The sequence below is a fragment of the Anthonomus grandis genome, chromosome 8 (genome assembly GCF_022605725.1).
Source record: "Anthonomus grandis grandis chromosome 8, icAntGran1.3, whole genome shotgun sequence".
Taxonomy (NCBI): Eukaryota; Metazoa; Arthropoda; class Insecta; order Coleoptera; family Curculionidae; genus Anthonomus; species Anthonomus grandis.
In genome coordinates, this window is record NC_065553.1 from 26,435,969 (window position 1) to 26,462,003 (window position 26,035).

Consider the following 26,035-nt stretch of genomic DNA (forward strand, 5'->3'; position numbering starts at 1 on the left):
TTTTGATTTCTTTCGAACAGCCTTTTTATTTACTTAACTTTAGTTTTCAACTCCTCCTTTAGCTTCCACTTGATCAGATCCATGCAGGCGATGGCGTCCTCGGCGCTGTCGTGGCCGCTCACGTCGTTTTGGATGATTTTCTGTAAATATTCGCTCGCCAACGCTCTGAGCGCCTTTTTATGGGGCAGACCCATTTTATGCGGAAACAAGACCGACGTATCCACGATCGTTCCGTGGATGATTTTCAAGGCTTTCATGTCACTTTCCAGACTGTGGCCCACTAAAATCGTTTCCGAGTTGCACAGATGTAAAATGTTCGCTTGTACCTGAAAAAGTTCCTATAATAAGTAAAATAAACGCCTGAAATTTAATATACGGGGTGTCAATTGTGTGAAAAATTTCAGCAAAAAGAGCTAGAAAAAGTAAATTTAGTAGAAATGTTATATACGCTATCGCCCATATGTAGTGTAACTTAAAAAAAAATTACATAAACATATTCAATACCATAATGGACTTTGGACATCGGAATGTTTTTGTTAATATTATGAGGCCATATTCTTTTAAGCAGTAGAGCAACTAAATTTTATACAGGGTGGCCCATCGAAAACAGCCTAGCAAGGTTTTGGGCCTTTTTTGATTTTAAGGCGAAAATTTTTTTTAATACTTTCAACCCCTTAACATTAAACCCTTGGCGGCAAGAAATTAAATTCTAAACATTTTACTGGATATTTTAGGTGTGAGTAAATTTTTTTTTTAAACTATCAAAAATCATTCAACAATCTGACTTTAGCTTTAGCAAACAAGTTGATGTGAATTAGTTATTTCTGTGCTTTTCTTTCCATTCGATAAAAATGGTTTATTTTTAACATGGGTTAAATTGTAGGTGTTATTGTGGGCAAACTAGAATCAACAATAAGCCAAGAAACAAAAAAAAAATTGTTGATTCTAGTTTGCCCCCACAAAAATGGTTTATTCTATTGCGGAGAGAGTGGAAATTATTGAATTATTCTTTATAAATAATCAATGTGCAATACTAGGTTAGATCCTATAGTTAGTGGCAAAATTTCGGGAAACTGGTTCGGTAGCAAATAAAAAACGGAATATTTAAAATCCAGTGAGAAATGAGGCAGTTTTCTCGGTGAAGTTCATATAAACCCTACATTAAGTACCAGAAAACTTTCTCATGTAACGGGAGTCTCGCGGACCACTGTACAGAGAATTCTAAAACATAATAAATGGCCCCCACATAAAATTCAACTTCTTCAAGAATTAAGTGAAGATGATAACGACCGCCGTCTACAGTTTTGTGAAATAATGTCCGAACTAATTTCAAATAATTCCAAGTATCTTTTAAATGTTTGCTTCTCCGAAACATGTTTCATTCACGTTCATTTTTTCTCAATGGCACCGTCAATCATCATAATTGTCGGTACTGGTGCGACATGAAGCCAAGGATCTACCATGACTCAACACCCTCAAAAATTAAAGGTTTGGGTTGGTATTTTCGGTGATCACATTGGACCATCTTTCTTACCGGGAAATTTAAATGGAGATACGTACTTAGACCTTTTGAAAAATGACGTTAACCTAGCATTGATTGAAATTATGGAAAACGACCAACGCTACCATGAAAAAAAAATGCAATATTTCAGCAAGACAAAGCTCCTCCTCATTATGCATAACCAGTACGGCAGTTTCTGGATGAAACGTTTCTTGGTAGATAGATTGGGAGAAGGGGGCTATCGAATGGCCCGCGAGATCACCCGATTAATTTCCTCTTGATTTCTTTTTGAGGGGACATCTGAAATCGAAAATTTATGCCACCCAACCTGAATCCTTAGAAGATTTACGGAACCGCATCATTCATGAATGCCAACTAATAACACCCGATATTCTTCACAATGTCCGGGAACACTTTAAACAGTTACTGTACTATATATATATCGAGGTAAACGGCATTTTCAACATTTAATAGGATGATGCGTAAGTACTAATCAAGAAAATTAAATTAGATTTCTCTGGAATCGGCAGCTCAAATTTAAAAAACAAAGCGCTATTGTAACGAAAATTGAATACCCTTTCAAAAGATGTATCACAATAGGTCCCTTCCCTTTTAAAAAATAAGGGTGAATGTCGCCCCCGATAAGGGGTTGAAGTTATGGGGTAAAAAATTTAAACAAAAATTGGTTTTTTCTAAAATTGTCATTCTTTTTATATGGTACTAAGCCATTGCTTTTCTTTACAACTAGTGATTGGTACCACTATGTTAACAGCGCCATTTAATATATTCTCCACGAACCTTCTTCTTTCCTCTTACTTTCACCAAAAAAGTTTTGTAACACACCATCAGGTACCCTGGCCCTTTTAGTACTTCTCAACATACAGTCAGTCAAAATGAAACTCGTACACTCCTTACATTTTATTTATTTGTTTACAAAAATATATTTTTTACTCACATAAAAAAAAATATATATACATTTTAGAAAACTGGTCCTTTAAAATGGAATTTTTAGATGGCCTTTTAAAGACAAAATAAAAGTAAAAATATATTTTTCACAAAAAGAAGTTTTAAGAAAAATGAGAAAATTAAATTTACATTCGATTTTACAACTTAAAATGAAACTCGTACACCATTAAAAATATACAGGAAAAAAACATAAAAAAGAGATTAATATTTTGTTGGTAGTCCTTTATTTTTTATAACATCTGCCAAACGATTGGGCATTGATCGCACCAGTTTTTCACAATATTCGGGTGATATTTTAGACCATTCTTCTTGAATCACTACGTTTAATTGCTCTTTGTTTAAAATTTCATGGTTTCTTATAGCAACTTTCAAATGTGACCATAAGTTTTCAATGACATTAATATCTGGACTTTGCGGTCGAGTTTCAAGTACTTTTGGACAGTTATGGAGCAACCAATTCTTTACTTTCTGTACCTTATGCTTTGGATCATTGTCCTGGTAGAATTTAAATTTTTTTTCAATTCGGAATTTTCGGGCGCTTGCCTTTAAATTCTGCTTAAGTATGTCCAAATACATGTTCTAATCCAGTATACCCTCTATAAAATGTAGAGTTCCAGGACCTGCAGCTGACATACGCCCCCAGACCATGACTGAACCACCTCCGTGCTTTACTGTGGCTCGTAGATTTTGTTCTTTGAGAGATTCATTGGGCTTTCTCCACACCCGTTGTTGTCCATCTGATCCGAAAATACAAAATTTACTCTTATCTGTAAAAATTACGTCCTTCCAAAATAAAAAATCTTTGTCTCTGTGTTCTTCAGCAAAGCTTAACCTCTTGATTTTATTTACCTTACTGATCCAAGGTTTTCTTCGAGCCTCTCTACTATGAATATTATTTTTTTTTAGAAAATTTCTGACTGAGGATTAACTGATTTTCGTAAATATTTCTCAATTTCTTTTGCCAACTTCGGTGCAGATATTTCCGGGTTTTCCGCAACTTTCCTGAGGATCCAACGTTCGTCGTACGAATTAAACATTTTTCGAGGGCTTTTCCTTACTTTATTTGATATTCTATTTTCACTTTTATAACGATCCACAACTCCTTGCACGGTAGAGTGCGGCCTACAAACCATTTTGGAAATTTGTCGCAATGATTTTCCATCTTTCCAATGTTGTATAATTAATTTGCGTTCGACAACGCTTGTTTGTCCACGCTGACGCCCCATATGGTAAAAGAAGGACAAAAAAATAATTAAACTCAATTAAAAATTACACAGGAGTGTTAAAAGTAACAGATGCTCTTAATACCAAATGCTAACTATAAATAATATTAATGTTATTGTAAAGTAAATAATGATGTACGGGTTTCATTTTGACCATAACATTTTCCTATCTCTTATACTTTTTTATGCTCAGCATGCATTCTTTGCAAATATTTTTGCTCAACAACTTTAACATTTTATGCTGATTGCAGATATATATAGTTGGAAATATTTTGCACGTTATTTGTACAGAATGTAAAAGAAACCTTAGGTGTACGAGTTTCATTTTGACTGACTGTAGATATCATCTAAGTTTGAGTTTAGTATTTTCTTTAGCATACCATTCGGTCCAATTATTGAACGTCTCTTTTCATCCTTGTCAACAATAGAGTGTAAATAAATAAAATTAAAAAAAAAAAATAAAGGGTTTTTTGACATAGACTCAAATCCTGGTGTGTATAACTTATACCAATTTTAAACTTTTGTATGTGTGTCTTATATTAATTTTAAGTTTTCTCTGTGTCTTTTTGTTGCTTTGTTCGAAACTATTTATTTTTAGTATCCCGTGATGGACACCACTGTGTCCGAAACATGTAGGAAAATAAAAAAAACTGTATAATGTTTAATAAACAAGTGGAGAGAGGCTGTAAAATTTTCATTTTACCTTAATCTACGATTCCACTGCAAGTATGGACTATTTTTTCACTACTCAAATGAAAATGGTTATTTTTTATCACAAAATTAAAAATACCTGAAAAGGATAATAAAATCAAAAAATAGGTATAAATTATTAGCATTGTTTTAATAATTTAATAAAAATACTGGTGAAAACATCTTGTCGGACTTGCATTGTCTTATTTATTTAATGTAACACGACGTTTCGGTTGGTAAGTATCTCCAACCGTTATCAAGTGTAAACTGATTATTAGTTCCAGTAACCAGTTTACACTTGATAACGGTTGGAGATACTTACCAACCGAAACGTCGTGTTACATTAAATAAATAAGATAATGCAAGTCCGACAAGATGTTTTCACTGTATCATTGTCTACCACCTTCAAAAACAAAAATACTGGTGTTGTAAACCAGAAATAAGATTTTTCTCTTATAACTCCAGGAAAAGAGAAATTTTTATTATAAGTTTAGTAACTATTTTCTATTATCACAACTTTTTGTTTAATCTTAAATTCCATATTTTTTATCACTCATAAATCAACCATTGTATCTTGGAAGTGTACTTTTAGCACAAACTCAAGGACATTTAGCACTCAAGAATATTTTATTTTAATTATTGATTTAGGTACATTATCTTTTTAACCATAATTGGAGGCATACTAGTCATACTTATTTACTTGACTACAGTGGCGTGCACTCTATAAACGCACAAATGCATTGCCTACCCTAACATTTTTTACACTCAATATACTTTTTATATATTTTCCCTTTAGTTCCTATTTATAAAAAATAACTTAATTAATATAACTTTATTAATAACTTAAAATGTAATAAATAATATCATAAATTTAAACTACAGTTAAAATTATTAACCAGCCCTAAATAAAATATCAACTATTTGCGTTCCCATACGATACGTATTACACAAAATAATGCTAAGAAAATGATCCGGCGGGCCCGCTGCGCATTAAAGCAATCCCTAAAACGCACACCATAAGAGAGCCAAGGCATGCATTTCGAGTTATCATAACATTCTTATGCAAGGAAAACGCATCGCGTGTTTTCATCGCGAACGCCGACGGATGGACTGCTGTAAAAAGCTAATAAAGGCGCCGTTGCCAACGCGCGTCGTTATTCGGATATATTATAATATTATGCATTGATTTTCTCATTTATGTTATTATATTCGACCGAATGGCTTCATCATTTTCTGGCACAATCTGGCAAGAAATGCCGGTGATTTATTTTAAAATTAAATGTTTGGTTTCTTGTGTATGAGATTTAGCACGCGTCGCAATAGTAGCAATGATGTGTTGATTTGCTGATGTTTTTCATGTTTTTTATGGTGATTATAATGCAGTGAAATAATATATTTATTTTTATTGACATTTAAGTATTAAACTTTAAAGTGAAGAGATGGAGTACCATTGTGAGTGTGATGAAACAGTTAACTGCTTAGAGAAACTTATTACAGGGCCCTCCCCCTTTATTCGCATGACATTTACAGAGAAGCAAACTGTTATAAACATTGGTAGGCCTACCCCTGAATTAACAATTAAGCAACAACAAAAGAAGTCTGTTCGGTATTTTAATCAAAAAATGTATGATAATTATAAGTGGCTCTGCGGTTGTCTCCATAAAAACAAAATCTATTGTTGGCCCTGTTTACTGTTTGGAAAGGAAAAAAATGTTTGGAATAAAACTGGGTACATCGATTTAAGCAATTTTTCAAATGCAGCAAAAAAACATGACCAGTCGACTAATCACTTAAACAGCGCGCTTTCTCTGCATAGCTTTGGTGGAACTCGGATTGAAACAGCCCTGTCTCGTCAATTTCGAGAAGAAATTGAAAGGCACAATGCAAGGGTGGATAGAAATCGTAATGTAATGCGGCGATTAATAGATATTACGTGTTATTTGGCTATGCAGGAATTGCCGTTTCACGGACATTTTGAGTCTGTAGACTCTGTAAACAGAGGTAATTTTATAGAATGTGTTATGTTATTATGACGGCCTTTTAGCGGATCACGTGCAATCAGTTACCGAAAAAGAAAACAGACCTGTATTTAGTGGACTGTCAAATAGGATCCAAAACGATCTTATTTTGAGTATATCAACAGTCATTTTAAAAACTGTTCGAGCTGAAATTTTGCAAACGAAATTCGTAGCAATAATGATAGACGAAACTCCTGATGTCAGTGGTAAAGAACAATTATGTGCTATTTTAAGATATTTTAATAAAAATAATGAAGTCGTTGATCGGTTTATCGGATTATTTGATGTTTCGGGAAATAGAAATGCAGAAAAACTAACTGAAATTGTACTGGATTTACTAAAAGACTACAAGTATTCTGACAAGCTTATAGCTCAAACTTATGATGGCGCTGCAGTACTCTCTTCGAAGAAAAATGGCGTTCAAAAAAAATTGCGCGAAACTTGTACAGATGCTTTGTACGTATGGTGCTCTGCGCATATTTTAAATCTGGTCTTGTCAAAATCGTGTGAACGGGTTGTTGAAACCAAACACTTTTTTGGCACGATAAAAAAGTTAGCTTCATTTTTCACACAAGCACCAAAAGGTCAGATTTATATAACGAGTTTTGTTCGAAAAAATTGCCGCGAGTTGTGCAAACAAGATGGGTTTATAATTCCCGAACGGTTAATGTTATATACACGGAGCGTGAGAATTTAATTAATATTTTTTGTGAGATAATGGATAAATTAGCATACTGAGATGGTGATTGTATTTCTGCAGCAAGAACATATGAATCAGCATTAAAACATGATTTTGAATTTAACTTCTTTTTGGAAATATTTAATGCAATATTTGGACAAACTGACATCTTATATAATATTTTACAGTCGAAAATTGGAGACGTGGGCTATTGTGTAAAAAAATAGATGAATTTACCGATTATGTCGAAAACTTTTACAAAAAGAATGATGTTATTTACAAAAAAATTGTTAAATTTTGTGGAGAGTCTAGAAAAATTCTAAACATAGATAATTTAAAAATGCACTATAAAAGAATATTTCGAGAAATAATTGACAACATTAAAAACGAAATAATTGACAGATATAAGGAGATCCGCCAGTTACATTTTTTAAAACTTTTACACACTAACTCATTTCAATCTTTTCGATGATATCTTATTGCATTTTAATTGATCGTTTAAAAAACGAATTAGTTTGTTTATATTCTTCCTCCGAGTTTTCCAAACCGAATGCGTACGAAATTATAAGATATTGTCATGAACAAAAATTATGTCATGTGTTTCCGCAATTAATGATTTTGGGAAAATTAATTTTAACAATTCCTGCTAGTAGTGCATCGGCAGAAAGATCATTTTCTGGGCTGAAAAGAATACATACTTATTTAAGAAACACTCAAGGACAGGAAAAATTAACTAATTTGGCCGTAATTTCTTTGGAAAATGAACTTTTGCAAGACATTAAACGAAATTCAAACTTTTATAACGATGTCATTGATGTTTTTTTAAAAAAAGGATCGTAGAATTGACCTAATCTATAAATAATGTTAATATTTGTATTAAAAAGTTAAAAAAATAAAAAGATATCTACTTATATTTTTAGTATTTTCATTTTATTGTTAAAAAACATTTAGATGTAGCTATAGGTTAGGAAAAAATTATATAATAAACAATAAATAATAAATTTGGAGGTTAAAATAAACATTTGAGACGGGAAAGCCCCAAAAAATGTTCGCTTTTATTGCGCTTTTTTACGGAATCTTTTGTCTTTTTGCCTACCCTGCTGAAACATCCACTGCACGCCACTGCTTGACTAGACTAGCACCAAATAAAACATTTATTTTAACTAAATTTATATTAATTTTTTGGGCTCTAATAATTTTTATGCTCATTTCATCGTCAATTAGAAATTTAGGACAATTAAGCCAAATACCCAAATTAACTTGGAAAAATGTTTGATACAAAATTAGGGTCTTTAAGACAAAAGTCAATGATAAAAACAATTTAAAACAAAATGCGTAGCTAAAATGTTTACGTCCTTATTTTGGCAGACTTTTACAATTATGCTTAATATAGTTGCACTGGCATATCTTACCTGTAATATGTTAGTCCCAGTTCTGTCCATTTGGTCTTTGGTTATCCCGGAAAACCGAGTATTATAGTCAATAATAGGATTCAAAGGCTTTACTAGGCTCTCGTATACAGTCTTACATTCGGTGTCAACCACGGTAACTCGCGTTAATTCCAATCCCTTGGTCGTGTAACACATTTCACAATCCAAAGCGTATACCTGAGTACTTCGCGGGTCGTCATCGGATTCGGGAGGAAAAGTCGTTTGATAACCTGTAAAAATTTAATAAAAAATTTATATTTAATAGTAAAGCATATAAATATAGTACCTTCAAGTAAATGTTTAGGAAGCCCATCGAACACGTGAGTGTCGCTCATGGCACAACCAGTTTCCTCGCTACTTTTACAGCAGAGATATACTTGTTCGCGTCTTATCGTGCGTTTTTTCATGGGGTGATACATGCATTCTTCATCGTATAATGGCCATCCGTCGTCGTCCACTTGATATAATTTGCCACATCTAATAGACCAGGAGAAAAGTTCAAATCGATCGATATTACATGATTTTTAATGCCCATTTTTGTGACCAATAAAGCTGCGTTTACAGCATTACCAAATAACCGTTCGTTTTCCATATACAAGAGAAAATGTAAAAAATGTCCCACTACTATTTATTTGAACTATAAAACGTACCTGCTGCATTTCCTTTGATTCTCATCAACAATAGAAAAATCAATTTCAGTCCTGTTATTGATAATGGCCACCCCCCTTTCGGAGCTTTCGCGCGGATACCCGTGGATATCAAGCTCCTCATCCGTTAAAATCCACCTTTTCACGTTATTATAAAAAGTCTTTCCCTCGAACTCGTTCTCCTTCTTGTTTAAACTACTTTCGCCGCTTAACAGGCGCCCTAGGCCCTTTGCGTCTCTCTCCTGTACCTCCTTGCGAAGTCTAAAAAATGGGTTTAGGAAATTTGAAATATGGTTAGGTCGCCTTTACATATAAAATCAATTTTATAAGTTATCATATTTTGGTACGACAATGCTTTGTGCAATTTAAACATTTTTCAAAATAATGGCTTAATTGTAGTAAAAATTATTATCAGTTGCTTGTCGGTTTTACTGCGGACTTAACGGACAGCGAAGGTTCATTTTTTGAATAATGATTCTTAACTGATGAAGAGTGATTTTTTATATACAAATTTAGGTGAACTAAAATACTAATTTATTACAGAAGAAGCCATATTTTCAATGTAAACCGACTTTCCTGTGACTTATAGGTTTCTGGAGTATTCACAGTTTTAATGTACATAAAATACTCTCTCACGAATGTCCTCAAAACCTTTAGCTCTGAATGTGAAGATCCTAAGAATATTCTAAGTGGTGTTAATATTAAACAAATTTATTTCTTTGGACATTAACTGTTACTTGAATTATTGACCTTCTCAATTTTCAATTATTGACTTGTTTAATTAATATGTGACTTCCTAAATTAATATTTTTTAGATATTGTATTGATGACTTTCTTACTTGTTTTACGGGTATTAATTTACGGGATTAATTAATTAAAATTTATATTTTTGCTGTTTTTATTCATTAATTAAATCAATAACTTTTTGCTTAATACATCTTTTAATTATTTAAAGTTGAATCCTTCAATTAGTTAAATAAATTAAACTAGATTGTTGAATTCGTTACTTTGAAATTTTTGACATTTTTAATTAATTTGCATTAACTCCTTCAATTTTTAATTAAAGTCATTAATTTAAATTTTTAATCGACTTCGTAAGAGACAACGACTATACAATTAATTTGAATTCAACTCTCGAATTAATTATTTAAATGTTATCTTTTGATACTGATTACCAATTTGCATTGACACTTTCAGTACCGTTTTATTAAGTAACTATCTTCACAGTTTTTAATTAATTCAAATTAATGCCTACTACTACTGCTAATGTTTTACGTTTTTATCAAAACAAAATCCTAAACTATTTATTGATACTCTTAATTAATTTATATTGATCCTTAAATTAATTAATTATTCAATTTAATTTCAAAATTCAATCGCCTTTTTATTATAAACTTTTTTAATTAATTTCAGTTGAATCCTCGAAATAAATAAGTCTTCAATTTTAATATTGACTCTAAATTAATTACAACTCTTTGGATTAATTAACGTTTTGTACTTAATAATTTTTATTATCTTAATTGATTTACCTTGACTTTTTGGACTAATTCACCGATTCAATAATTGTTTTTATTTAATTGAAATATAACTAATACATCTTTTGAATGTTGCACTTGCCACTCTTTTAGTTAATATTTTTTTAATTATTAATATTTTCTTATTTAATTAAAACCATATCCTTACATTTATAAATTGCTATATTTTTAAATATTTAATTTAATTGCGTTCACTTTTGAATTAACTTTTTTTTTAAATTTAAAATCTCTCGGTTTAATTTAACTTAATTAAATTAAAAAACTTAAATAATTTAAAACTTAATTTAATTAATGACTTTTTTATTGAGGTTTAATCCTGCAGAATATTAAAGTCTAACACCTGATGCAGGTGTTGTAGTTAAAAAAAGTAAAAACAAATCGCAAAGCATACAATGTATTACCTAAGGAAATCAGGGAGTCTAAAAATGCCTATAAAGAACAATTGAAATTAATTTGAATAAAGCAAACAAAAAAAAAAATGAATTCTTGAGTCAATTAATTAAATTGAACTAAATTGTTGAATTCATTACTTTGAAATTTTTGATATTTGTAATTAAGTTCATTACAATTTTTAATCAATTTCGTAAGAGTTTTTAAAAATATTTTTTCTTTCTTAAAATCACTTTGGTTATAATTTTTGTTTATTGAACTTTAAAATTAATTTGAATTAAATTCTTGAATTAGTTAATTATTTAAATGTTATCTTTTGATACTGATTACCAATTTGCATTGACACTTTCAGTACAGTTTTATTAATTAACTATCTTCACAGTTTTTAATTAATTCAAATTAATGCCTTAACTTTTCAAATATATTTTTATACTCACGTTTATTCATTGACTACTTATTGGCACTTTTAATCAATTTTAATTGAACCTTCAAATTAATTAATTGCTTAAATCGCTCTTTACTAATTTACTTATGTTGATAATTTTTTGTCCATTGACTTACGTTTCGGTTTTTGAAGGTGGTAGACAATGGTACAGTGAAAACATCTTGTCGGACTTGCATTGTCTTATTTATTTAATGTAACACGACGTTTCGGTTGGTAAGTATCTCCAACCATTATCAAGTGTAAACTGATAACGGTTTACACTTAACCAGTTTACACTTGATAACGGTTGGAGATACTTACCAACCGAAACGTCGTGTTACATTAAATAAATAAGACAATGCAAGTCCGACAAGATGTTTTTGACTTACGTTTCCTAATAAATATTTTGAACAAATTAAAATTAAATTTATAAAGACAAAATGTTATAATCTCCTACCGATGTATTGTCTTATGAGAAATTTTTTAATGTATTTTTTCGTTTACGCTTTTTTGGAAATATAAAATATATGTTCGAATATCGATTCTTACCTATTAACCGCTAACATAGCGGAATTTCGATAAGTGGCCAGGACTTTGCACTTTTCGTAACAGCTAAATTCCTCGTTTAGCGCCCTATTATAAGCATCGTCCTTTGAGGCATACAATTTCGCACATTCTTCAGCGATCATCGTTAAGAATCTTGTCCTGACGTTTACTGGAAGTTTCGATTTATCGGCCTGTAATTGAAATGTTAGGATTTCTTAGAATTTATACACGGTGTTTCACTAATCGCGGCTAGTGAAACACCCTCCGGCTATACCTCGAGAACTGTCAACCTGACATTATTGGAACATTTTTTTGACGTTACAACGCTGAAAATTATTTTTAAGTTCGAAATTTGGCCACTAGAGGGCGCAGTTACAACGTCAATAATTCGATTCTAATTTTCTCCCGCAAATGTCTGCTAAAGGTGCCTTTTTTTTACATAATTAAAAACGTTGGAAATTTTTCCATAATTTTGGTCAAAGACTGGCGTACCGACCTTCATGAAGTAGGGGAAGGTAGTGAAATTTTGATTATTTTAATGACTATAAGTTTTAAAAGATTTATCCGATTTTGTTCGATTTAGGCTTGTTTAAAAGTGAAATGTAAGTACTTTTGCTAGGAGGCGTCATTTGAATTAAAACCTGTTACTTTGATTTTTCCATGAAAATTTAAATAGCACGGTACAGTTTTGATCGAGAGCAGAATCGAGAAGTAAATTAAATTTACTAGAAAAAACCTGGAAACCACAGTCAGCTACCTTTTTTACTTTTCGAGTTATTACCGAAATAAGAATCTTTGACGCTTAATACCATAGGTATGTCACTTGGCAGTAATTAATTCATTATTTGGCAACTCCCTTCACAGTTTATCTAGACATTGGACTGATCCAAATAATGTAAAAATACCAAAATTTCTCAAAATTCTGAAGTTAGTATAATAAAAAAGAGATAATTCATTTTAAGCATCATAATCTAATCCGCGCTGTTCTCCGCCACCCCCGTGTCTATCGGAATGGTGAAATAACCCGATAATTCGCTGCATTTATTCCAACTCTAGGCGGAAAATGCAATTTGAGACTTGAGATCGGGATTTTTTTTCGCGACTTGGCAGTTTTTGCGGTGTGTGTGATTTTGTATTTTGTTCGTGTACGGATTTTGTTTTTTGTTGAATGGACAATAATAATATCATTATTTATTAACTATGAAATTGGTGTTTAATTTAATTAATGTGAAGAGATTGTCTCAACATTCTTATGAAGAAAAACTTGAGTTAAAAGCAAAAGGTAGACCATTGCCAGACATTATTATTGAAAAAGCTGGTGTAAGTAGAGGAAAAAATCATACGCGTAAATTTAATAAAGACATTTATTTAAAAAATGAATGGATTTGTGGCTGTAACAAAAAGAATTATTTATACTGTTTTCCCTGCCTACTTTTTGGTGGCGATAAAGCTTGGACGGAAATAGGGATCACCGATCTAGAACATTTGAGTTTAAAAATAAAAAGGCATGAAAACTCTAAAAGCCATCTTCATAATTGTATGGAATTGGCGTTATAAGGATCAACTAATAAACTCCTGGACAAAATTATCGCACCACTAATTATTTTGTCAAGAAAATTTAAATAAAAATAAATATCAGTTAAAACAGTTATAATATCTTTTCTCGTATAAAAAGCAGAACTGGACAAAAACCACGTTTATGCTTTATCATGGAACATGCTGCTCGTGAGGAGTGAGAATACATCCGCAGGAAAGTTTTCATAATTTGATACGAGGAATGCTGCGAAGACTTCAAGCGGTCATTGCAGCTAGAGGTGGTACACGTTATTAAGAATTCATTATAGGTCTATTGTTTTATTTTTGTATCAAAATTGAAGTTAGTGAAAATCGATGCTTTTCCTTGTATTGAATTTAGTTACTTAAATCTCGTTTTGTTAAATAGAATATAATTGTTTTTGTTAATTAATAATGCATAGTTAACAATGCTTATAAGTTTGCTTATTTTTTTATCTTTATTAAAAAAAAATCTCTAAAAATCAAGCTGTGCGATAATTTTGTCCAGGAGTTTATAATGACACAATTAGATTCTGCATATTAGTTAAATATACAAAAACATAATAAAAATGTCTCAAAAAATAGATACATTTTATCAAAAATTATAAATTGTATTAAATTTGGTGGAGCATTTGAACTGGCTCTTCGGGGACATGACGAAAGTGATATTTCTGAGAATCCGGGGATATTTCGTGGGTTGATCAACTTTTCTGCTGAATTAGACGCAACTCTAAGTGATCATCTAAAGAATTCTTCCGTATTTAAAGGCACCTCCAAAGAAATACAGAATGATTTATTACAGTGTATGCTTGAAGTCTGTCATGAACAAATAATTAAAGAAATTAATCATTCGCCATTTCTGGCAATCATGGCGGATAAAACAACGGACGTTGCTGCAAAGTCTCAAATGGTTGTTATTTTTAGATATGTTTGCGATGGTGAACCAACTGAACGATTTTGGAACTACTTAATTCCTGAAAAATGTGATGCAGAAACACTTAGTAAAGCAATTCTAACTGTTATTGAGCCTTTAATTCCAAATTCACCCAACAAACTGATTGCCCAAAGCTACGATGGAGCAGCAGTGATGAATGGCCACACTGCAGGCGTTCAAGCATTAATAAAAAAAAATGTCTTTTTGCTCACTATGTACACTGCTATGCCCACCAGTTAAACTTGATTATGTCTAAAGCTGCTTCTGCAAATAGGCAAGTACGTGTATTTTTTGGAAATTTACAAGACATTCCGGGATTTTTGAATAATTCACCACAACGAGTAGAAGTATTGAATAAAATTGTGAACAAAAGAATCCCTCATGGCTCTAACACCCGATGGAATTTTAATATACGAACCATTAATGTTGTGTATGAAAATAAAGCCTCTCTCATTGATTGTATGCATGAAATAGAAGATCAATTTTCCAATAACACAGTTTGTAGTCCGGCCGCTTTTATTCGGCGTGCACTGAATGATCCTATTTTCAATTTTTGGCTGACTTTTTTCCATCATGTAATGCCCCACGTAGATATCCTATTCAATCAATTACAACAAAGAAAAATCGAACCTACTCTAGTAAGAAACGCTGTTGAAAATGTTGAACGCAGTATCATTCAAGTTCGAAATAATATTGATAACATTATTAGTGAGGCAACAAATATAATTAGCGATGGGCCACTAGAAAACAAACGAAAACGCCCAAATAATAGCCAATTTGATCACCGGATTTCTGCTTTAGAAGTTTGTGATATTATTATAAATTGCGCAAAAGATAGATTTCAATTTAAAGAACATCTAGTAGTTGCATCACTTTTCTTTTCTGAATGTTTTGGAGAATATTGTGGCAAATTTCCTGAAGATAAGCTCACTTCCGTATGTACCTTTTATCCCATGCTTGATAAAGAACGTTTACGAACTGAACTATCTGTTCTATATTCAAGAAATGATTGCAGGACATTAAATGGCGCACTACCTCTTCTAAAATTTTTAGTAACCAACAATCTAGGAGATACGTTGAAGGAGACAAAAAAGTTATTGGAAATTGTGGTAACTACTCCCATCACGACATCAGAGGCGGAGAGATGTTTTTCAACATTAAAAAGAGTCAAAACATTTCTTAGAAATTCAATGACCGAAGATCGTTTAACAGCACTTTCCATGCTATCTATTGAAAAAAAGTTTATCTCTAAAATTAACAATTTTAATGAAAAAGGTATAACAAAGTTTGCCACCAGGAAAGAATGAAGAATAGACTTAATTTATAAAAAATAGGTAGTAGGTGAAATATAAGTAATATACGAGTATAAAAATAATTCAGTTTTTTAGAATACCCTAAAATTTTTACCACGAGCCGCCACTGGTTCTCAATTTTTTCCCTACAACCGGTAAAATCTGTTCCAATTTTCTCTTGAGGAATGAAATTTATAGCATTTTGAATACGCTCTATCATATCTTCTCCTGTTGGGGGCCGTGTTTTGCACCCAGTGTTCTTAATTAGTCCCCATAAGTAATAGTCTAACACCGTTAGATCGGGAGATCTAGGTGGCCATGGGAACAAACTACCCTTCCAATCCAGCGACCTGGGTTACTTAGAAAATCACGCACTCTTTGAGAATAATGGAAAATAGTGGCCAAATTTTAAACTTAAAAATAATTCACTATGGCCATTTTTGTTATGCCAAAAAAAAACCAAATGATTGACAGTTGCGGAGATACAGCCGTGATCCACGCTTAGTGAAACACCCTGTACATATAGATCAAAATATCGGATATATAAGGTGGTCTTTTAATATTGTGACAAAACATATTCCTTGGATGAAAAGATTTAACAAACTTACTTGTAAAACATCGGGAATCTCATCCAGAGTATATTCGGGAACGTGAGCAACTCTACTACCTTTAGTAGTGTGTGCTATAGTCTTAACATTCTCTTCCCTTTGCCTTTTAACTAAAGAAATTCTCTCCTTAGCCTTTTCTATTAGGGCCACATTAGGCACCGCGGCAATTTTCTTTGATTGCACCTGAAACCGTTATATGAACACACACATTAAAAAACAGATATTACCACTATACCTTTATTGGTGGGGCACTAGGCTTATGAACCCCATTTAAAATATCATCCACAATATTATTCTTAGGCTTCTCCAACTCCTTTGCCTTCTGTAACCTCTTTATCTTATGCATTCGGGCGGCCTCAAGTAAACTTGTCGCGGGTCTTTTAGCGGTTTGAGTGATCGTTTTAATTTCGTTTATGATGCTTTCTTGTTCGTTTTTTGCTTGGATCAATTTGGCGATTTTGTAGCGGTTTGTTAATATCTGACCGGGGAGAAGAACGGGTTTTGGCGGTGCTGGTGCCGGAAGTTTGTTGTAGTTGGTGGACAATTCGGCGCCTGCATGAGCTGTCCGTTTTTTTATTTGGGTGGGCTAGGTAAAAAAATATTTTACAGTTCACAAGATAATCAAGGCGAAACCAATCAACTTTTGTTTGATCTTATGAATAGGTACAAATATAAAAAAATAGCCCCGTATATAAAAATGCATAAAAACCCTTTGTTTAATTTAAACAGTTTTATCTAATTTTTAGTGTTTGTGAGAGCTTAAAGAGTTTTTTAAGGATTTTAAATGAATTCGTTGTGGCTCGGCTAAGCATGTTTAATAATAATAATAATAATAATAATAATAATAATAATAATAATAATCGTCTTTTATTCAAAAAAAAAACAATAGATTGACAAATATTACAAATGGAAAAAAAAGGCGAAGTCTAGCCTAAGGCTACTCAAACTTAACCCTAATAAATAATAAATAAATTTCGGTAATCATACATAATAATAATAAGAAAAATAATATAAAGATGAAATATTATAAAGAAACAATTGTTCACACCAAAAAAATACGAGATATAAAACTCACAACCTGCACCAAAACAAGACTGTACACAAACAAATACCTTTGTATGCAATCTTAAACAACCATCATGTTACCTCTGGAGTACACCATACTAGTGAGTTAAAAAATAGGAGCTCAACTGTTCTCTAAACAAATACAACCTAAATCCTGACTTAAACTTAGTAAAATTATAAAGTAGTAAATCATTGTTTGGCAAGGAATTACATGTTTTAATCGCATTATAAGTAAAAGACTTCTTGTATGTTCTTGTATTATGTGGAGGAATAATATATTTAAATTTATTTCTGGTATTTATATCATGGACGCTCAAATTGGTTTTAAATTTATTTTTTAGAGATTTAGATATGAATTTTGAATTAGTAATTAAACCATGCATAAAAAGACCCAAATGTTGAGTTCTACGATTTGACATATTTAACCAGTTCAACTCATTAATTTTATGTGATACGTGATCTGACTTTCTTAAATTAAAAATTAGACGAATACATGTATTCTGCACCTTTTGAATATGATATTGTTCCGCTTGACGAAGACAAGGGCCATAAATAAAATCAGCATAGTTAAAGTGGGAAAGTACAAGAGTTTCACATAACATTGCCATTAACTTGGTACCTAAAAGGTTTCTATTGGAATATAGTTGCTTAAGGGATGTAAATGACCTTTGTAGAAGTAACTTAATATGATCGGAGAAATTAAGCCGACAATCAAGTATAACACCTAGATTACGAGCAGAATTACAAAATGGTAATATTTGGTCATCTATTTTGATTTTAATATTATTTTTTAAATATTCGTTTTGATTTCTTTTGCCAAACAGCATAAGTTTTGATTTTGATGGATTTAGTTGAAGGCCATGTTTTTTAGAGAGATCTTTTAGGTTGTTTAGTTCATGATTGATAGTTTCGTTACAAGTAACAAAGTCTTTTGAAGAGAAGTGATAGTACAACTGGGTATCGTCAGCAAAAGCTTGTATCTTTCCGACATGAAGAGAGCTTATAAGTTCAGAAGTGTAAATAATAAAGAAAAGGGGGCCAAGGATAGAGCCCTGAGGTACTCCTGATAGTATGGCACTAGACTCCGAGTACACACCATTAACAAACACTTTTTGTGACCTCTTAGAGAAGTATGATGCGATGAGTGACAGTGAGTCGATGTCAAAACCGTAATATCTTAGCTTTGCCAACAAGAGTCGATGATTTATAGTGTCAAATGCCTTGGAGTAATCTAATAGTATAAGAATACTTTCAAGTCCATGATCCAGTGCCTCAATTATATCATCAGTTACCACAGCCAAGGCGGAGGATGTGGAATACCCCTTACGAAACCCGTTTTGCAATTCTGAGATCATACCATTATCATTTAAATATGAGTACATCTGGCTGTATAAAATTTTCTCCATTATATTCGAAATGGCAGGTAAAATTGCTATAATGCATAAGTCATTGAAGGTCTCTGGCTTTTTTGATTTTGGTAAAGGTATTCCTATTGCAGTTTTCCAACTTTGAGGAAAATAATTTTGTTCTATGCAACTGTTAATAATATTAGTTATGTAAGGATCAATAAATGGACTGCAATATTTTAACATAGATGATGTGATTTTATCTGTGCCACAAGCAGTAGCTTTCATGTTTTGAATAATTTTATGAACATCTTCTATAGAACACATGGAAAGCTTAAATTTTTTCGATGCGCTGAATTTGTTGTTTTCGTAAAATTCTATAGTTTCATCACAGTCGTTAGATCTGTTGTTAAAAAATTGAGAAAAATGCTGGTTTATTAAGTTTGGATCTGTTAAATTAGGTGATAACTTGCTATCACTTGAGCTTAGGACATTTAACGATCTTAGTGCTGACCATGTTTTTTTTTATGTTTTTTTGTCTAGAAATAAAATTGAGATAGGCCTTTTTTTCGGATCTCAGTACAGAAACTGTAAAATTACGTAGTTCTTTGTACCGGTCCCACTTTCAATTCCACTTTTCCCAATTGCTTCAAAGTCAAAGTCGAAGATTAAAAAGAAATAGAAACATTAAAAAGGAGCATCAGATCAAATTATCTGCATAAAATTCCTCTAGTTAGAATATCCTCACTTATAAAATCTCTTATTTACCAAAGGTGCCTTTGCTGCTTTCTTTTTTTTTGTGCACTTCAGTTCTCTTATGTTTAAGGGTAAATGGATAAAAAGTTTTCCACCTTCAAATACAAAATATGAATTCTTAACAAGTCTAGAGTGCAAAATAGGCAACCTAAGTAAACAGACTTGGCAAGTCGTATAGTGTCTCTCGAGCTTAAATAAGTGTTACTGTTTACCAAAAAAAGAGACGCACAAAGTTAAAATTTTACATTAAGTAAATAAAGGATGACGTGACTCACTAGCAGACCTTAGCGAACTGCTCTCTTCTGAAAAACAAACAAGCTATTAAAAAGATAGTGAGAACCGAAGGTGCGGCTCAACTAGCGCACAATATGTATTTTTAGCTACCTATTGCAAAATCCAAATTATTTGCTATCACTTTAAGAGCATAATAGAAAGGCGAAACCTTATTGCAAAACGGGAGATGTGTTTCCCAAATTTTAAAGTATTATCAATAGTTAAACCCAAAAACTTATTAAACTGTTAAGTTGCAATAAGATTATTATTAATGGAACATTTGAAACTAATAATATTGGTCTTAGAGACATTAAAATTTAACAAATTTGAGTCACAGCAGGTTTTTACTTTGTGAAGAAGATACGGCAGTTATTTTTTTACTTAATTGAGACAGATCTGCATCATGCTATAAGATAGTTGTATCGTCTGCAAATAGAGTGAACTTCCAATTAAAATTTGGGGTAGTTACTCCACATTAAAAAAAACACAGTGGGACCAAAACTGAACTCCGGGGAACAACTCAATTGCCTAGAATATATTTTTTTTATTCCAGGCACTTGAGTGCATTTGATCACATGACAGAGAGAGAGAAAGAAGAGAGTAATAATTTTCAACTCAACTGCTTGACATTTTTTTTACTATTCCAAGCACTTGAGTGTATTTAACACTCTTAGAGAGGGACAGCGAGATTAAAAACCTCCAACATAACTTCCTGGAAGTATTTTTAATTTTTTTTAGGCAGTTGAGTGCATTTAATAATCTGAGAGAGAGAGACTAGAGAGTACAACTTGCCTGGAAGAATCCTTTTTTTAATTCCTGACTTTTGAATGCATTAGACCACAGGATGGAGAGAGAAAAAGAGAGAAATATTGACAGACAAGTCCTTGATACTTCATTATTAAAAACTACTCCAAACACTCCTGAAAATGTATTTGCTTAACTTCCCCAGCAGTTCTTCGTGATTTACGTAGTCGAAGGCTTCGACAAAAAATCAAAAAACAATCATACAATCATAGAGCACACGAAGACATGCGAAAATCGCTTCCCCGGTTCTACCACCCTGCCAAAATCCAAACTGCTTATACTTAAGTATAAAGAGAGGTATAAAGTCTTTTAAAAGCTTTTGCTAGTGTAGAAAAAAGCGCAATGGGACAGAAATTTGATCATTTAAGTCATTTGAATCTACACCCTTGTAAATAGGCATAATGACAGCTTTTCTAATAACACCTCTGTAGGAAGGGCCAAAAAAATATGCAAGGATATTTTATGCTAACCTAGACTAGTTTTAATTATTTTCTTAATTTTAGAAAAAATCTCCCTAATTTTTAAAATGTCAGTGGGAACAAGAAACAAAAATTCAGGTACACTCACATGTGACAAATATTTCAAGGTATTTTCAGCTGGTGGTATACTTTTTGAGAAGTCATCAGCTATAGTACAGTAAACTGAATTTAAATTATCAGTATTTAAATCTCTTTGAAACCTGAGAAAAATTACAAACAGCCTTAAGTCTCAAGGCATTTATGATTCTCCACAACTCCCTAGTCCTATTATGTGATTTTTTAAATTCTTTCTTGAAAGTAAATTTTCTTTGCCATTGAAACTAAGGCTCTGTGAATTCTTCTGCAATTATTAAAATATTTTGATTATTTATATAAAAGTTTTCGAATATAATTTAAAGATCACATATTTTTCTACACTCCAAGACCCCTTGTATACCATGGCTTCCTTTTTTACTCCGTAATTTTTATAAAAGGAAAAGCCATATTAAATAATTTCATAATTTTTGATGAAATACCTCTATGGAGCTTTCCACATCAAGGACATGCTATTTGGTGAGATTACATTTTAAATTAAATTCTTTAAAATTTTCCTTAGCATATAGTCTACCTAATCTTGCACTAGACCTTGGTTATACACTAAAATCCCCATAATCAAGAACCTCCTCAGGGTTAGATATCTCAGCAATAACAGTTTTGCTATAGATATTGCGCTGATCAAGATTATTCTGTGAAATAAGTTACACAGCTGATTCTGGAGATTCATTGATGTAAAAAGAGTTTCTAGACACTCAGTGTGCTTATCTTGTTTGTTTAAAAAATGTATGATTAAATCACCTAATAGCAATAATCTTACAAGTCTGTTATCTCCAAGCTACATATCAATATTTCTGATTTTCCTAAAAATATACCTACTTTCCCTAATGGAGATCAATATAATGCTTAAACATAAAAGGATAAAGTTAGAGAAAATACCAAAAAAAAATTCAAAAATCCTCTCCTCTAGAAGATAATTAAATTTATCTTATCTCCTTGTTTGATCCTAAAGTCTGCTTAAATATTTATATTTATCATAAGTAATGTCACCCCATAAGAATTTTCTAAATGACAATACCTAGACATCATAAAATGTATTTAATAATAATAAATAAAATTACTTATTTGTTTGCAATATGAACAACCATCTTTTCATTTGCATTAAATTCTTAACATGCAATTTTACTTTTCAAATTTACTCACCACATATTCACAAATGTTCTCGTCTCTGCTTTCAGCCATTGACTGATCAGGTTTCTTTATAGGTTCAGGTTTATATTCGGTGAATATCCTATAACATTCCTTTAAAGTTTCATCTTCATCTTCCAAATCAAAATCAATATCCTCTGGTAATACATCTTCCGAGTCCATTATTAATACATCATTATTATCCAAATTATCTTGTTTTGAGGCAACCAATGGTGTTTCTTTATCTGAAATAAATATATTCTATGAAAATAATTTGACAGAGAAAATTCACATACCTTTTTTAGTACTTTCATGGACTTCTTTTGAACTACTAGATTTTGACTTGCTCTCTCTATCCTTGCTTTTCCTCTCTTTTTCTTTGTTCTTGCTTTTGCTATCTTCATGCTTTGTCCTACTACTCCGATGTTTATGCTTCTCTTTGCTTTTACTTCTAGATCTTGACCTACTCTTCGACTTCCTTGAGGATTTCTTTTTAGATTTTTCTTTGCTCCTATCTCTAATTTTTTGTTTATTATTATTACTACTACTAATATGAGATGACTTGGAACTACTTGTTTTTTTCTTCTCTTTTCTATGCCTTTCAGGACTATGGTCTGTGGAGCTTGACTCAGTTTCAGAATTATTGGTGCTTTCACTCCTTGTTTTGCTCCTCTTCTTGTCTTTTGACTTGTGTTTTTCTTTATCCTTAGAAATGCTCTGGGACTTAGAGCTGTCCTTTTTGTCCTCTTTTTGATGCTTGTCTCTCTCTTTGCTTTTATGATGGCTTGAAGATGATCTTTCACTTCTTTTTTCCTCACTTTCTTTCCTGCTTTTAGATTCTTTGTCTTTGGTACTCTTTTCTTTTGATGATGAGCTGTGTTTACTTTTACTAGAACTTTTACTATCTTTATGGTTTTTATCACTCCTTTTTGAGTCTTTTTTGGATTCCTTTTTATCACTTTTATCAGATTTCTCTTTCAACTCCACAGCTTCTTTTTTTATTTCAACTGATTTGTCTTTTTTTAATGCATCAAATAGGTCTTCAGACTTACTGGTTTTGTCATGCTTTACAGATTCAAATAATTCACTCTTAGTCTTCTTCACATCTTTTACTTCTGGCTGCAACGGACTAGGCTCGACCTGCTCCTTTGTAATTTCACTATTTACCTCAGGCAAATGTTCTTCTTGGTTACTGTTTTGTGGCTCTTTATGTTCACTCTCTATAATGTTGTCGATGGCCTCAAACTCATTGTTTAATGCCTCAAAGTTTATCTCACTTTTCTGAGGGTCATATACATTACTAGCAATGTTTTCTTGAATATTTTTAATAGTAGCATCTTGAAGTTCACTTTCAGAGGCCTCAACTTGAGTGGCAGAACTTAAAATGCTTAGGGGAGTAGGTTTATAGGTAGGCTTGTCAATCTTAATAGGCCGGATGGTTCTTTCTCTTTTATAAGATAAATCTGGTACATAACTGATCGGTATATGGCTCCTCTGGCTGTGAATACTCGCCAGTTCACTTTTGGGGGTCGGTTTATACGTTGGAACCGTATTTGTAGCGATTTCCTGGCTGGGTTCTTCGATAATTTCATTTGGCTTCCTTTTATGTCTGAAATGGCAATACGGACGGCCGCAAGTCGTATTGTAAAACGGGCACTCGATATCCTGGAAGTAGCCTTTGGTCGGAAGCATGATTATTCTTTATTTTATTTTCATTTTTTCCTTAGAAAATTGAATTTTTTCTTCAAGAAAAACCAAAACACAAACTTAAATCACAACTGACATAACCTAAACTGTCAGTCGGGTTCGTTTGAAGGATGACGGATGAACATCTGGCGATAGGGTTGTTTTCTTGTATCGACACTGATTTATTTTCGTATTTTAAGAGCTTTTATTATAGAGGTATTAACCGTTTTTTATCAAAACACTAACTATAAACTCAAAAAAATGTATAAAATTTATTATCTGTCTTGAGCAACTACTGTATTCTTAAATCGATATCACTACTATCGACATTATTTTTGCGAATCGACGTTATACTATCGCGTTTTAAGGACCTTTGACTAGGTTTACACCGGAACATTTGTTACAAAAAATAGACTTAATTTACATCGGAGACCTATTTTAGTTTACATTTATAGAAAAATACGGAATACTGATTTAAAATATATTACTACACATTTATAGGATGTAAAACGAGATTTATTATATCTAAAATATAAAAGAGGACATCTGGTTGCCATATGACCTCGACTAAAGGAAGTATGTTTTGATAAGTATTAAAATAAACTTGGTGGGAGATATCGAAATCGTGATGTTTGTATAATTAATGTTTTCGAGTTAACTACTCTGTTATGTAAGAATTTGATAAATTAATTTATGTTTTTTGCATATACAGGGTGTTTCCTAACTACGGTACGAAACTATACAGGGTGAATCGTTAGGTTGTTTTATGAAAAAAAGTTCCTATGCACGTATGTCGGGAGTTGCTTTGTTTCTGAGATACAGGATGATGAAGGTTCAAAAAAATAACGGTATTTTGAAAATACTATAACTATCCTTAAACCGATTTGGTTGAAATTTGGTGCAATTCTTTGAAGTTATAAGACGCTTATTTAGCTGTAACTAGATTGAAATTATTAGGTCCAGTGGCGTGTCAGTGAGCCAATAATTAATTGTTTTGCAGCTTTTTATTTATTTTTGTATTTAAGAAACTAAAAATACAACTTTTTCGTATCTTATCTTATTATCTTCATATCTGGCTTTGTTTTCGAAAAAAAAAATTTAAGTATCTTTCACTCATTCTAAAAATTATCCATGGACGACAACATGAAATAAAAACCAATTAATTCGATAAACAATTTCGACCTTAAAGTAAATGAGCAAAATGCCCACCTTCTGATAAAATACACGATTGCAAACGATTTGTCATTGAGTGTCTGACACGCTCAAAAATACCTGGAGTATCCCCTATGATATTGCAATTGACAATTATCCGATTCCTCAAGTCATTCACATCTAGAACAGGAGTTTTATAAACAAGAGCCTTTAGATGGCCCCATAAATAGTTATCCAGGGGATTCATATCAGGACTGCGAGCCGGCCAATTTTGAGGTCCTGCACGTCCAATCCAGCAATTAGGGTAGATGACGTCGAGATGCTGACGAGCAAGAACACTGAAATGAGCTGGAGCCCCGTCGTGCATAAACCACATGTTGACTCTTACTTGTAGGGGTACTTCTTCTAATAAAGTGGGTAAATGGTATTGCAAGAAATCCGTGTAGGATTCACCTGTTAATCTTGCCGGTAAAAAAAATGGGCCAATTAGGTAGTCACCAATAATTCCTATCCAAACGTTCAGTGAAAATTGTTGCTGAAAATGAGTTTCTTTAATAACGTGGGGATTTTCGTCGGCCCAAAAATGATCATTGTGGAAGTTCATAATAGCATCTCTTGAAAAATTTGCCTCGTCCGTACATAAAATATTTGGTAGGAAATTATTATTGTGTGCCCATCGTATGAATCAACCACCTGCAAAACATTAATCTTGGATGAAAATCCCGAGGCAGTAGAGCTTGTACACGCTGTATGTGATATGGATGCAGGAGGTTTCTTTTTAGAACTTTCCAAACGGTTTTTGAACTGACTTCAAGC

At 32.2% G+C, this 26,035-nt stretch overlaps 2 protein-coding genes across 3 annotated transcripts in view; one reads left to right on the plus strand and one right to left on the minus strand.

The window, feature by feature from the left end:
- Positions 1-24,177, minus strand: LOC126739395 (RNA exonuclease 1 homolog). 2 transcript variants are annotated; one of them, XM_050445061.1, is made up of 9 exons: positions 22,690-24,177; positions 22,397-22,626; positions 16,673-17,023; positions 16,438-16,620; positions 12,053-12,240; positions 9,158-9,415; positions 8,794-8,984; positions 8,490-8,737; positions 1-326 (listed from the first exon to the last, which is right to left on the minus strand). In XM_050445061.1, exons 1-9 carry the CDS (start codon positions 24,071-24,073, stop codon positions 30-32), a joined length of 3,330 nt encoding a protein of 1,109 aa, XP_050301018.1. In that variant the 5' UTR covers positions 24,074-24,177; the 3' UTR covers positions 1-29. The 2 variants fall into 2 exon arrangements, with proteins under 2 accessions (XP_050301018.1, XP_050301017.1); XM_050445060.1 differs by having other exon boundaries at positions 22,678-24,177.
- LOC126739393 (laminin subunit alpha) overlaps positions 1-26,035 on the plus strand; it is a 328,515-nt gene that overhangs the window by 217,873 nt on the left and 84,607 nt on the right. The gene's annotated exons all lie outside the window — the stretch shown is intronic.